The sequence below is a fragment of the Oncorhynchus keta genome, chromosome 12 (genome assembly GCF_023373465.1).
Source record: "Oncorhynchus keta strain PuntledgeMale-10-30-2019 chromosome 12, Oket_V2, whole genome shotgun sequence".
In the NCBI taxonomy this organism is placed as follows: Eukaryota; Metazoa; Chordata; class Actinopteri; order Salmoniformes; family Salmonidae; genus Oncorhynchus; species Oncorhynchus keta.
In genome coordinates this window covers 39,945,829-39,960,499 of record NC_068432.1, presented here as the reverse complement: position 1 = coordinate 39,960,499, position 14,671 = coordinate 39,945,829, and the positions used below count along the sequence as shown (strand labels likewise).

Genomic DNA, 14,671 nt, shown 5'->3' with positions numbered 1-14,671 from the left:
ATTTGTTTTGCAGCAAGAGAGGAGGTCCCACATTTATACAATAAACCCTTTTCCCATCATGTTATCGACGTAACCTGTAACAATGTTAGAAACTACATTTGTTTATTATCAAAATAATTATTGTTGGGACATAAATTAATTTTAATATGTTGCATGAGAGAACATAATTCACCCTTTATAAAACTTGCAAAATCCTTTTCCATCAATGGATGTCGATTTAACTCGTTTGACTGTTATGATTAAGAAATAAGACACAAGGAGGTGTGGTATATGTCCAATATACCACGGCTAAGGGCTTTTCTTATGCATGATGCAATGTGGAGTACCTGTATACAGCCGTTAGCCGTGGTATGCTTTCCAGTGATTTGCCGACATTATTTCTTGATGGACATCAGTTCTAGCATGTTAATATGTTTTTGGGAAAAAAATAGGTGTCTCCAAAATGACAATCTAAATAGCCTACCTACAACCGTTAAAAAGTCATGACGTGTGCGCGTGCTGCTCTGTCTCCTCTCTCACTCATGTGACTGAGCCATTAGGGGATTAAGATGCCTGCTGCAGTGATCTCAACACACACACACACACCTGCAACATAGTTTTCAAAGTAGCCTAATCTAATTGATAGTGGGGTGGTAGATGCCCAGTTTCCCTTATGGCTCAGGTCAGGTGCCTACAGTGCATACTCCATAGACATACACTACATGACCAATAGTATGTGGACACCTGCTTGTCAAACATCTTATTCCAAAATCATGGGCATTAATATGGAGTTGGTCCCCCCTTTGCTGCCAGAACAGCCTCCACTCTTCTGGGAAGGCTTTCCACTAGATGTTGGAACATTGCTGCGTGGACTTGCTTCCATTCAGCTACGAGCATTAGTGAGGACGAGCACTGACGTTGGGTGATTAGGCCTGGCTCGCAGTCGGCGTTCCAGTTTATCCCAAAGGTGTTCGATGGGGTTGAGGTCAGGGCCCCAAACACACTTCAAAAAGCACCAATGAATGGTTCAAGATCAAATGCTGGACTGTTCTGAAGTGGCCAGCAATGAGTCCAGATCTAAATCCCATTCAAAAGTTGTGGAGAGATGTGAAAACTGCAGTGTGGAGAAGATACCCTTCAAATCTGGGAGAATTGGAGCTGTTTGCACAAAATGAGTGGATCAAACTGCCAGTACAGAGGTGCAGGAAGCTCATTGATGGCTATAGGAAGCGCTTGATTGCAGTTATTTTGACCAAAGGCTGTGCTACCGAATATTAATTTAGTCAATGCCATCTGTTTATTTTTTAGATTTAAATGGATATATTAAGTTCTGAATCAAACAAAGGTTCTGTAATATTGACAGTGAAATAAAGAATTGTGGAGACCAAATACTTTGGTCAATTTCAACAAATTGTGAGTTACTTGAAAAAAGTGCCGATATCTTTGGCAACAACTGTACTTTTGAACTAAGTTGAAGCATTTGTCTGTACTGTTACCATATATTGTAATTATTAACAGAGAAAAATGCTTCCATTTCACATTTCCTGAACTGCTAGAAATTAGAATGTATGTTACTTTTGTATGTTACTTTTGTTAAAGACCCACAGTGAGTACTGTTAGTTATGGGGTCGCCTGCCTCGTACATGCTGCCTCCTCCACCAACCGGATCATCATGTACGCAGCCTGATCATGGCTCTGCCCCTCTCGCCATCCACCAATCATCTACAACATGCCAGTTCTCAGAGGTGTCACTTGACCTGTTCCAACATCACAATTGCCCTTTAGAAAAAACGATGTATCGGACCTGTATTCTAAAGTGCTATGCTAGTGTGGATATTGGAACAAAGCCATATTTCAGTTTAAATGGCCAATCAAATGTCATGTATAGGTTTAGAGACCAGCATAGGAAGCTAGGGCTCCATATGGAACTGGTCTTAAAATGGAGTAAGTGACAGACAGCTGCGTAGACAGTGTCCAAATATAAGGCCATAGGGAGGCAGGAGTCAGTGTGTGTGCTATCTATCTGCTTAGTGAGCACAGTGCAGACAGCCTTCAGACAGTCAACAGCTGCTGTTCCAAGCATCTCTCACCTATATCCCTGGGTGGGGAAAGCTGAGGAAGCGTTTCTCAACTGACACACTGTTACTCCTCTGAAATATGGCTGATACTTATTAACATGGCCCTTTCTGGCCTTCTGGGGTAACCGAAGTGTGCGACGTTATTAGGATCTTGTTAAATGAAATGGGACTTTATTAGGTGTAAACAGGTACAGTAACAACAACACATTTGTGGGAGGTGCGGCAGGTAGCCTAGCAGTTAAGAGCGTTGGTCCAGTAACCGAAAGGTCACTGATTCGAATCCCGAGGTGAAAAATCTGTCGATGTGCTCTTGAGCAAGGCACTTAACCCTAATTGCTCCTGTAAGTCACTCTGGATAAGAGTGTCTGCTAAATGACTAATTTAAATGTTGAGTGCGAGTGTACTATTAGTAGTTCCCTAGCTATCATTGTCATTATCAAATTACTGTTCTCTCACATGTGCCCTGTTGGTTCTGGGAAATGTTGTAGAGTGTATTTGTTTCATTCACAGAAGGATATTTTTATTTATTTATTTTTTATTTCACCTTTATTTAACCAGGTAGGCTAGTTGAGAACAAGTTCTCATTTGCAAATGCGACCTGGCCAAGATAAAGCATAGCAGTATGAACAGACAACAACACAGAGTTACACATGGAGTAAACAATTAACAAGTCAATAACACAGTAGAAAAAAGGGGGGAGTCTATATACAATGTGTGCAAAAGGCATGAGGTAGGCGAATAATTACAATTTTGCAGATTAGCACTGGAGTGATAAATGATCAGATGGTCATGTACAGGTAGAGATATTGGTGTGCAAAAGAGCAGAAAAGTAAATAAATAAAAACAGTATAAAAACAGTATGGGAATGAGGTAGGTGAAAATGGGTGGGCTATTTACCAATAGACTATGTACAGCAACAGCGATCGGTTAGCTGCTCAGATAGCTGATGTTTGAAGTTGGTGAGGGAGATAAAAGTCTCCAACTTCAGCGATTTTTGCAATTCGTTCCAGTCACAGGCAGCAGAGTACTGGAACGAAAGGCGGCCAAATGAGGTGTTGGCTTTAGGGATGATCAGAGAGATACACCTGCTGGAGCGTGTGCTACGGATGGGTGTTGCCATCGTGACCAGTTAACTGAGATAAGGCGGAGCTTTACCTAGCATGGACTTGTAGATGACCTGGAGCCAGTGGGTCTGGCGACGAATATGTAGCGAGGGCCAGCCGACTAGAGCATACAAGTCGCAGTGGTGGGTGGTATAAGGTGCTTTAGTGACAAAACGGATGGCACTGTGATAGACTGCATCCAGTTTGCTGAGTAGAGTGTTGGAAGCCATTTTGTAGATGACATCGCCGAAGTCGAGGATCGGTAGGATAGTCAGTTTTACTAGGGTAAGCTTGGCGGCGTGAGTGAAGGAGGCTTTGTTGCGGAATAGAAAGCCGACTCTTGATTTGATTTTCGATATAATCCAGACAGTACCTGTTTCATGGAAGGTGAAGGTGAATTTAAATAGACAGCTCTGCTCTGCTACCTTATATAAATACTGCCCGGAAATGTCTGCCACCGGGCCTGACCAGATCATACTAATCAATGTAATCAAAATCATAAAAAGTGCTTGCCAATATTCCTGATGACCAACAGCATGTTAGTTGCATTTCCGCTTCTGTTTTATAGATTCATATTTAATCAAAGAACCAACTTTTTAAAAAAATTAACCAGCTGATTTTAACGGGAACTATCACGTTATAACGGGAGCTATCACGTAATAATGTTTTGTTACACTGTAACTGTCAGCTTTTTGTTTTGTTACACTGTAACTATCAGCTTTTTGTTTTGTTACACTGTAATTATCAGCTTTTTGTTTTGTTACACTGTAACTATCAGCTTTTTGTTTTGGTACACTGTAACTATCAGCTTTTTGTTTTGGTACACTGTAACGATCAGCTTTTTGTTTTGGTACACTGTAACGATCAGCTTTTTGTTTTGGTACACTGTAACGATCAGCTTTTTGTTTTGGTACACTGTAACGATCAGCTTTTTGTTTTGTTACACTGTAACGATCAGCTTTTTGTTTTGTTACACTGTAACTATCAGCTTTTTGTTTTGGTACACTGTAACGATCAGCTTTTTGTTTTGTTACACTGTAACTATCAGCTTTTTGTTTTGTTACACTGTAACTATCAGCTTTTTGTTTTGTTACACTGTAACTATCAGCTTTTTGTTTTGTTACACTGTAACTATCAGCTTTTTGTTTTGTTACACTGTAACTATCAGCTTTTTGTTTTGTTACACTGTAACTATCAGCTTTTTGTTTTGTTACACTGTAACTATCAGCTTTTTGTTTTGTTACACTGTAACTATCAGCTTTTTGTTTTGTTACACTGTAACTATCAGCTTTTGTTTTGTTACACTGTAATTATCAGCTTTTTGTTTTGTTACACTGTAACTATCAGCTTTTTGTTTTGTTACACTGTAACTATCAGCTTTTTGTTTTGTTACACTGTAACTATCAGCTTTTTGTTTTGTTACACTGTAATTATCAGCTTTTTGTTTTGGTACACTGTAACTATCAGCTTTTTGTTTTGTTACACTGTAACTATCAGCTTTTTGTTTTGGTACACTGTAACTATCAGCTTTTTGTTTTGTTACACTGTAACTATCAGCTTTTTGTTTTGTTACACTGTAATTATCAGCTTTTTGTTTTGTTACACTGTAATTATCAGCTTTTTGTTTTGGTACACTGTAACTATCAGCTTTTTGTTTTGGTACACTGTAACTATCAGCTTTTTGTTTTGGTACACTGTAACGATCAGCTTTTTGTTTTGGTACACTGTAACTATCAGCTTTTTGTTTTGTTACACTGTAACTATCAGCTTTTTGTTTTGTTACACTGTAACGATCAGCTTTTTGTTTTGGTACACTGTAACTATCAGCTTTTTGTTTTGGTACACTGTAACTATCAGCTTTTTGTTTTGGCACACTGTAACTATCAGCTTTTTGTTTTGGTACACTGTAACTATCAGCTTTTTGTTTTGGTACACTGTAACTATCAGCTTTTTGTTTTGGTACACTGTAACTATCAGCTTTTTGTTTTGGTACACTGTAACGATCAGCTTTTTGTTTTGTTACACTGTAACTATCAGCTTTTTGTTTTGGTACACTGTAACGATCAGCTTTTTGTTTTGGCACACTGTAACTATCAGCTTTTTGTTTTGGTACACTGTAACTATCAGCTTTAGATACAGTAATTCCTATGATTTCATAACTAAAAGGTATTCTCATGTAAGAGGTGTTACATCCAAGTCAACAAATATGTAGATATGTTGATGTATATTCTTTTTGCTGTGAGAGCTTTTCAGATGACAATTGAACAGCATGAACAGATTGTGCCTTTAAAGTGTAATGGCATCAAGTACTCTCCATGTCAGAAACAGCGGGCATCTGAATTGGGGAACTCGCTATACAACCAGGGTCTTGTTTTATAAGCATTTCTAAATGAAACCTGTTAAAAAGATCAAGTGAGGAAGTGTATTGATTACCTAAAATATGAATATATGTTAGGCAATATCCAGAACTAATTTAAACTAATTTAAAATCAAGTTGTGTTATCGTCTGCCAAATGAGCATATTATTATTGGCTGCATCCCCATTTTGAACTATTAAGATATTAAGGGATTACCATAATCTGTCATTTGTTTATTTTCCTGGAAAGCGTTGAAGCTGAACCAATCCCAGTTTGTCCAGCCCTCTATGGGCAGTGTCTGTCTGGGTCGCACTCTGGATGGGTGTTTGTCAGTCAGTCATAGTGATGCACAGTTCCTGGAATCAATTCCATGAGACACCAGACAGCATAGCTTTCCAAGTGGAACCCTTTTCATTAGTCTAGTAATTCATCGTTTGAACACAGGGGACACTATTTTTAGCTGCATAGCCTCCACTATATGAGGCCACATCAGAGACGGAAGAGGAAGCGAGACACTCCACTTGCTGTATTTTTTTTATGGTTCAATGAATGTCAGTTAACTAAGTATACCAGACCCAGCTGCTATAAAGACATCCATTTAAGTAGACCAGAACCAACCATTTTTGTTCAATGACAAACTGCCTGAGTGAACTATCTTCATTTATCAATCATCTATGGCCACGTTATTCAAAAGCACCTATTTTTGTGACCTGTGTGCCTTACAGATATATTTGGTTAAGCCTAAACTCTCAGCCTGGTATCCACCTGTAACATGTAATACACTGCTGACCCTGCCTCTCTTGCAAAAGCGATTTAATTTCAGTGAGACTAATCTATACTGAACAAAAATATAAACACAACATGTAATGTGTTGGTCTCATGTTTCATGAGATGAAATCAAAGATCCCAGAAATGTTACATACGCACAAAAATTGTATTTCTCAAATTTGGTGAACAAATTTGGTTACATCCATGTTAGTAAGCACTGCTCCTTTGCCATGATAATCCTTCCACTTGACAGGTGTGGCATATCAAAATGCTGATTAAGCAGCATGATCATTACACAAGTGCACCTTGTGCTGGGGACAATGAAAGATCACTCAAAAATGTGCAGTTTTGTCACACAACACAATGCCACAGATGTCTCAAGTTTTGAGGGAGTGTGCAATTGACATGCTGACTGCAGGAATGTCCACCAGAGCTGTTGCCAGATAATTGATTGTTAATTTCTCTACCATAAACTGACTCTAATGTCGTTTTAGAGAATTTGTCAGTACATATACAACTGGCCTTACAACCACAGACCACATGTATAGCGTTGTGTGGGCAAGAGGTTTGCTGATGTCAACATTGTGAACAGAATGCCCCATGGTGGAGGTGGGGTTATGGTGTGGACAGGCATAAACTACAAACAATGAACACAATTGCATTTTATTGATGGCAATTTGAATGCACAGAAATACCGTGAAGAGATCCTGAGGCCCATTGTGAGGCCCGTTTTTGTAAGGTATCTGTGACCAACAGATGCATATCTGGATTCCCAGTCGTGAAATCCATAGATTAGGTCCTAATACATTTTTTTCAGTTGATTGATTTCCTCATATGAACTGTAACTCTGTAAAATCTTTGAAATTGTTGCATGTATATTTTTGTTCAATATATATATATATATATACAGTGCTCAGTGGGGCGGCAGCGTAGCCTAATTGTTAGAGCGTTGGACTAGTAACCGGAAGGTTGCAAGTTCAAACCCCTGAGCTGACAAGGTACAAATCTGTCGTTCTGCTCCTGAACAGGCAGTTAACCCACTGTTCCTAGGCCGTCATTGAAAATAAGAATTTGTTCTTAACTGATCTTGCCTAGTTAAATAAAGGTAAAATTAAAAAAAATAAAAAATAGAAAGTCTACCCCCCACCCCCCTTTGTCACGATCGTCGTAAGCATACTCAGACCAAAGTGCAGCGCGAAATGGGTTCCACATGTATTTTTAATGAAACGCACAAAAACAAAGAACAAATGAAGCGTGACGTTCCGGAGTGCTCACAGGCAACAACACAAAAACAAGATCCCACAAAACACAGTGGGGAAATGGCTGCCTAAATAGGATCCCCAATAAGAGACAACGACAAACAGCTGCCTCTGATTGGGAACCATACCAGGCCAACATAGACATAAACAACCTAGATTAAGTACACCCCCCCTAGTCACACCCCGACCTAACCAAAATAGAGAATAAAAAAGTATATCTATGGTCAGGGCGTGACATCCTTGGATTTCTTCACATGTTATTGTGTTACAAAGTGTTACAAATATATTTTTTTGTTAGTAATGTACACAATACTTTGCAATATTAAAGCGGATGTAAAATTAAACAATAATATTCCTCCCGAGTCAATATATGTTAGAATCACCTTTGACAGCGATCACAGCTGATTCTTTCTGGGTAAGTCTTTGACAGCGATCACAGCTGATTCTTTCTGGGTAAGTCTTTGACAGCGATCACAGCTGAGTCTTTCTGGGTAAGTCTTTGACAGCGATCACAGCTGAGTCTTTCTGGGGAAGTCTTTGACAGCGATCACAGCTGAGTCTTTCTGGGGAAGTCTTTGACAGCGATCACAGCTGAGTCTTTCTGGGGAAGTCTTTGACAGCGATCACAGCTGAGTCTTTCTGGGGAAGTCTTTGACAGCGATCACAGCTGAGTCTTTCTGGGGAAGTCTTTGACAGCGATCACAGCTGAGTCTTTCTGGGGAAGTCTTTGACAGCGATCACAGCTGAGTCTTTCTGGGGAAGTCTTTGACAGCGATCACAGCTGAGTCTTTCTGGGGAAGTCTTTGACAGCGATCACAGCTGAGTCTTTCTGGGGAAGTCTTTGACAGCGATCACAGCTGAGTCTTTCTGGGTAAGTCTTTGACAGCGATCACAGCTGAGTCTTTCTGGGGAAGTCTTTGACAGCGATCACAGCTGAGTCTTTCTGGGTAAGTCTTTGACAGCGATCACAGCTGAGTCTTTCTGGGTAAGTCTTTGACAGCGATCACAGCTGAGTCTTTCTGGGTAAGTCTTTGACAGCCATCACAGCTGAGTCTTTCTGGGTAAGTCTTTGACAGCCATCACAGCTGAGTCTTTCTGGGTAAGTCTTTGACAGCCATCACAGCTGAGTCTTTCTGGGTAAGTCTTTGACAGCGATCACAGCTGAGTCTTTCTGGGTAAGTCTTTGACAGCGATCACAGCTGAGTCTTTCTGGGTAAGTCTTTGACAGCGATCACAGCTGAGTCTTTCTGGGTAAGTCTTTGACAGCGATCACAGCTGAGTCTTTCTGGGTAAGTCTTTGACAGCGATCACAGCTGAGTCTTTCTGGGTAAGTCTTTGACAGCGATCACAGCTGAGTCTTTCTGGGTAAGTCTTTGACAGCGATCACAGCTGAGTCTTTCTGGGTAAGTCTTTGACAGCGATCACAGCTGAGTCTTTCTGGGTAAGTCTTTGACAGCGATCACAGCTGAGTCTTTCTGGGTAAGTCTTTGACAGCGATCACAGCTGAGTCTTTCTGGGTAAGTCTTTGACAGCGATCACAGCTGAGTCTTTCTGGGTAAGTCTTTGACAGCGATCACAGCTGAGTCTTTCTGGGTAAGTCTTTGACAGCGATCACAGCTGAGTCTTTCTGGGTAAGTCTTTGACAGCGATCACAGCTGAGTCTTTCTGGGTAAGTCTTTGACAGCGATCACAGCTGAGTCTTTCTGGGTAAGTCTTTGACAGCGATCACAGCTGAGTCTTTCTGGGTAAGTCTTTGACAGCGATCACAGCTGAGTCTTTCTGGGTAAGTCTTTGACAGCGATCACAGCTGAGTCTTTCTGGGTAAGTCTCTAAGTGTTTTGCTCCCCTGGATTGTGCAATGTTTGCTCAATTATTATTTTCTAAATTATTCAAATCAAATCAAATGTAATTTTTTTTGTTACATGCGCCGAATACAACAGGTGTAGGTAGACCTCACAGTGAAATGCTTACTTACAAGGCCTTAACCAACAATGCTTTAAGAAGTTAAGGAAAAATTGTGTTACGTAAAAAAGCTCTGTCAAAGTGTTGGGGATCATGGCTAGACGGCCATTTTCAAGTCTTGCCATAAATTTTCAAGGAGATTTTATTTTAAAAAATGTAATGAGGAGGATTCACTGTCTTATGTACTGTGTATACTGCTATTTCTATTGTTGTTTTTTAATGAACATTTGAATTGTTTTATTTAACTTAGTCCTGCATGTTCGGGCTCAGAGCCTAAGATGTTTACTGTACCCTGCAATCACACATGCATCCCTGTACATGTGACTATTAAACACTGTCAATCTGAATTGAGTGTAGATTTGTTGTAGGTTGTTGTCTTTCTGAAAGGTGAATACCTCTCCCAGTGTCTGGTGTAAAGCAGACTGAAGCAGGTTATCCTCTAGGATTTTGCCTGTGTTTAGCTCCATCCTGTTTCTTTTCCTCCTGAAAAACTCCCCAGTCTTTGCCGATGTCAAGCATACACATACCATGATGCAGCCAACCCCATGCTCGAAAATTACTCAGTGACGTGTAGTGTTCGACTTGCCCAAAACATAAGGCTTTTTATTTAGGCAAAAAAGTGTATTCGTTAGCCGTGCTTTTTTTCAGTATTAATTTAGTGCCTTGTATACATAACCATGTTTTGGAATATTTATATATTGTTTCCTCTGGTGTGTAACAAGCTGGTATTCACCCTTTCGGTTTTTAAATGGCTCTGTTGTGTTTTCTGGTGTGTGTGTTACAGCCTGTGTGTTTCATCGTTACAGCCTGTGTGTTTCATCGTGACAGCAGGGGTCCATCGGCTGTGGAGCCACCGCTCCTACAGAGCCAAGCTCCCTCTCAAAGTCTTCCTCGCAGCCGCCAACTCCATGTCCTTCCAGGTTAGTTCAAGTTCATTTTCTTATTATTTCTTATTCACATTAAGTGATGAATGCATACAATGATAAAACTACAGCAGCAACCCAGCAACCCTTCAGCATCCAACCATAACAACAGGATGTAACAACAGGGTTTATCGGCTTAATCAACCATTGTTTTCCAAATCAAATACTGTCGAAGTACCTCTCCTCCTTTATTCTACTCTTCCTCTTTTCTCAAGTGTCCTCCATCCCTCTCTCCCTCAGCTGTTGAAGTGTCCTCCATCCCTCTCTCCCTCAGCTGTTGAAGTGTCCTCCATCCCTCTCTCCCTCAGCTGTTCAAGTGTCCTCCATCCCTCTCTCCCTCAGCTGTTCAGGTGTCCTCCATCCCTCTCTCCCTCAGCTGTTGAAGTGTCCTCCATCCCTCTCTCCCTCAGCTGTTCAGGTGTCCTCCATCCCTCTCTCCCTCAGCTGTTCAGGTGTCCTCCATCCCTCTCTCCCTCAGCTGTTGAAGTGTCCTCCATCCCTCTCTCCCTCAGCTGTTGAAGTGTCCTCCATCCCTCTCTCCCTCAGCTGTTCAGGTGTCCTCCATCCCTCTCTCCCTCAGCTGTTCAGGTGTCCTCCATCCCTCTCTCCCTCAGCTGTTGAAGTGTCCTCCATCCCTCTCTCCCTCAGCTGTTGAAGTGTCCTCCATCCCTCTCTCCCTCAGCTGTTGAAGTGTCCTCCATCCCTCTCTCCCTCAGCTGTTCAGGTGTCCTCCATCCCTCTCTCCCTCAGCTGTTCAGGTGTCCTCCATCCCTCTCTCCCTCAGCTGTTGAAGTGTCCTCCATCCCTCTCTCCCTCAGCTGTTGAAGTGTCCTCCATCCCTCTCTCCCTCAGCTGTTCAGGTGTCCTCCATCCCTCTCTCCCTCAGCTGTTGAAGTGTCCTCCATCCCTCTCTCCCTCAGCTGTTGAAGTGTCCTCCATCCCTCTCTCCCTCAGCTGTTGAAGTGTCCTCCATCCCTCTCTCCCTCAGCTGTTGAAGTGTCCTCCATCCCTCTCTCCCTCAGCTGTTCAGGTGTCCTCCATCCCTCTCTCCCTCAGCTGTTGAAGTGTCCTCCATCCCTCTCTCCCTCAGCTGTTCAGGTGTCCTCCATCCCTCTCTCCCTCAGCTGTTGAAGTGTCCTCCATCCCTCTCTCCCTCAGCTGTTCAGGTGTCCTCCATCCCTCTCTCCCTCAGCTGTTCAGGTGTCCTCCATCCCTCTCTCCCTCAGCTGTTGAAGTGTCCTCCATCCCTCTCTCCCTCAGCTGTTGAAGTGTCCTCCATCCCTCTCTCCCTCAGCTGTTGAAGTGTCCTCCATCCCTCTCTCCCTCAGCTGTTGAAGTGTCCTCCATCCCTCTCTCCCTCAGCTGTTGAAGTGTCCTCCATCCCTCTCTCCCTCAGCTGTTGAAGTGTCCTCCATCCCTCTCTCCCTCAGCTGTTCAAGTGTCCTCCATCCCTCTCTCCCTCAGCTGTTCAAGTGTCCTCCATCCCTCTCTCCCTCAGCTGTTCAGGTGTCCTCCATCCCTCTCTCCCTCAGCTGTTCACGTGTCCTCCATCCCTCTCTCCCTCAGTTGTTGACAACCTCTGAAGATATTTGTTAATTAGTCCAGGTGGGAATTTTAATTTTAATTAGCCGCCACTGTTTTGGGCAAGTCGAATCTGTCACGATAGACTAGGTGTGTGAGGTAGGAATCAGGCGCAGAGAGTTCCAAGGGAGAAGTGCACTTTAATGTGGCACCAAAATACAATGCCCAAACACAGGGCGCGAAAATACGGACCAACCTAAAACACAGGGTACCAGATCCGGAGCATGAACACACCCAACAACACAACAAGTAACACTAGAATAATCCCGCACAAAACAAGGGCGGGTTTGCTAGCCTTAAATAAGGGACGCCCATCAGGAAAACATAATAGGACACAGGTGCAACTAATAAAACAAAACAAACAGAAAAGGGAAAAGGGATCGGTGGCGGCTAGTAAACCGGTGACGACGACCGCCGAGCACCTCCCGAACAGGCAGGGGAGCCACCTTCGGTGGGAGTCGTGACAGAATCATTATAGAGAACCTTCATAAAGCACAGGGATGAAGATACAGCTTCAATGTAGTATTGCTGGTCTTTCTGCCCTTTCAGACACATAAAAGACATAAAAGAAACAGGTGGATATTAATTATTTACTTTTACTTCTACAAATCAAAAGCTATTTCTTCCAAAATGTCTCTGAGAGGCGGCAGGTAGCCTAGTGGTTAGAGTGTTGGGCCAGTAACCGAAAGGTTGTGGGTTCGAATACCTGAGCCGACAAGGTGAAAAATCTGTCGATGTGCCCTTGAGCAAGGTACTTAACCATCATTTGCTCCAGGGGCACCATACTACTATGGCTAATCCTGTAAAACAACAACTATAGACAAAACTCCCCTCTGGAACCTATGACTCCATTTGATTTGAGTTTCAGGTTAATGATTCTAATTAAGTTGCTGACCACTGTGCTCTCAGTCTCGTCCTAGGACCTGAACTATATTACATCACTGGTTTCTAATTATGACAAAGCAATAGAGCCATCTAACGCAGGGAGACGATGGCTGCTGTGGGGGGTCTGCTGGACAGAAAGAATAGTAGTGTTGTCATGACTACCAAGGTGCACTGTGAGAGACTGTCCTCTTTATGGAAAATTTGCCTGAATGCAGGATTCAAAAAGTTCACTTCACACATTTCCACACATCTTTTTCCTCCTCTCTCCTCCAAAGAATGACATCTATGAGTGGGCGAGAGACCACCGTGTGCACCACAAGTTCTCAGAGACAGATGCAGACCCCCACAATGCAACACGAGGCTTCTTCTTTGCTCACATTGGCTGGCTGTTTGTGCGTAAACACTGTGATGTCATCGAGAAGGGAAAGAAGCTGGACGTTACTGACCTCTTGGCTGATCCCGTCGTCCAGTTTCATAGAAAGTGGGTCCACTGCCCCATTTCACATTGACCCCTAGCTCTAGCCCTGTTTGATTGATCAGAACACAACAACACCCTAGCTTTGCACTTGTCTTCCTGTAAGTCAGGGTTCCCCAACTGGCCCACGGGTGGTTTTATTTGGCCCCCCAATGTTGTTGTTTTTTGTAGAATTTTCATTGTTGGACATAAGACTGTAAAAAAAATCACCAGGTCATTTTCCTTTAAGAAATCTGTTTCCAAGTTTTCCCACGCATAATAGAGTGACATGACGTGATCGTATACAAATGTAATCTAGGTTTGAAATTATTATGTTTTAGTCAAACTTAAAATTTGTTTGGGCTTCTTCTGGACAATTTGCAGTCTACAAATTATTTGTAATTATGTTCCGGTCCCCTAATTATCCGCTCAAGAAAAAATCGTCCCATGGCTGAATCTGCTTGATGATCACTTCTGTAAGTCATAAATTACTCTGGATAAGCCCTATAAGATATTCTCCTCTCCGCTCATCTCTGCTCTTCTCCTCTCCTGTCTTCCATCGACTCTCCTTTCTTCTATTCCCTCTCCTCTCTTCTCCTCTACCTTTCTTTTGACACTATTCTATCCCAGGTACTATAAGACCACGGTCCTGATAATGTGCTTCCTGGTTCCCACCATGGTTCCCTGGTACTTCTGGGGCGAGACACCGTGGAACTCCTACTTCCTGGCGTCCATCTTGCTTTACACCGTCTCGCTCAATGTCACCTGGCTGGTGAACAGCGCCGCCCACATGTACGGGAACCGACCGTACGACCAGAACATCAGCCCCCGGGAGAACCACTGGGTCACCTTCGGAGCTATCGGTGAGTCTGGCTATGACCTGTTATAACATGTTATTAACTCATAAACAATTTATTCTACTGTAGTGTCTCATAATGTTGTTATATCTATGGTCCCTCCTTTAGTGATTCTACTTTGTATTGTCGGATATTGTAAGATTCAAATTAATGGATTGAAATGATTGGAATTGTATGCAAAAGAATGCATCTAACATTTGTACTTCCACTCCCTACCCATCCCCCATCCACATCCCCCTAGGTGAAGGTTTCCATAACTTTCACCACACATTCCCCTTTGACTACTCTGCCAGTGAGTTCCGGCTGCGTTTCAACCCCACCACATGCTTCATGAATCTCATGTGCTGGATGGGCCTGGCCAGTAACGGCAAGAAGGCATCCGTGGAAATAATACAGGCCAGGAAACTAAGGACAGGGGGTGGGAGCTACGGGGCAGTCAACACTAGACAAGAGAAAGAAACATGA

General features: G+C 42.6%; 1 protein-coding gene across 1 annotated transcript in view; it reads left to right on the top strand.

Moving 5' to 3' along the window:
- The window catches only part of LOC118372713 (stearoyl-CoA desaturase 5-like), a 19,931-nt gene extending 5,260 nt beyond the window's left edge, over window positions 1-14,671 (top strand). The window contains exons 3-6 of the mRNA XM_052458731.1: window positions 10,313-10,426; window positions 13,171-13,376; window positions 13,980-14,212; window positions 14,448-14,671. Of these exons, the coding sequence (XP_052314691.1) occupies window positions 10,313-10,426; window positions 13,171-13,376; window positions 13,980-14,212; window positions 14,448-14,671 (777 nt within the window). The remainder of the gene's footprint in view (window positions 1-10,312; window positions 10,427-13,170; window positions 13,377-13,979; window positions 14,213-14,447) is intronic.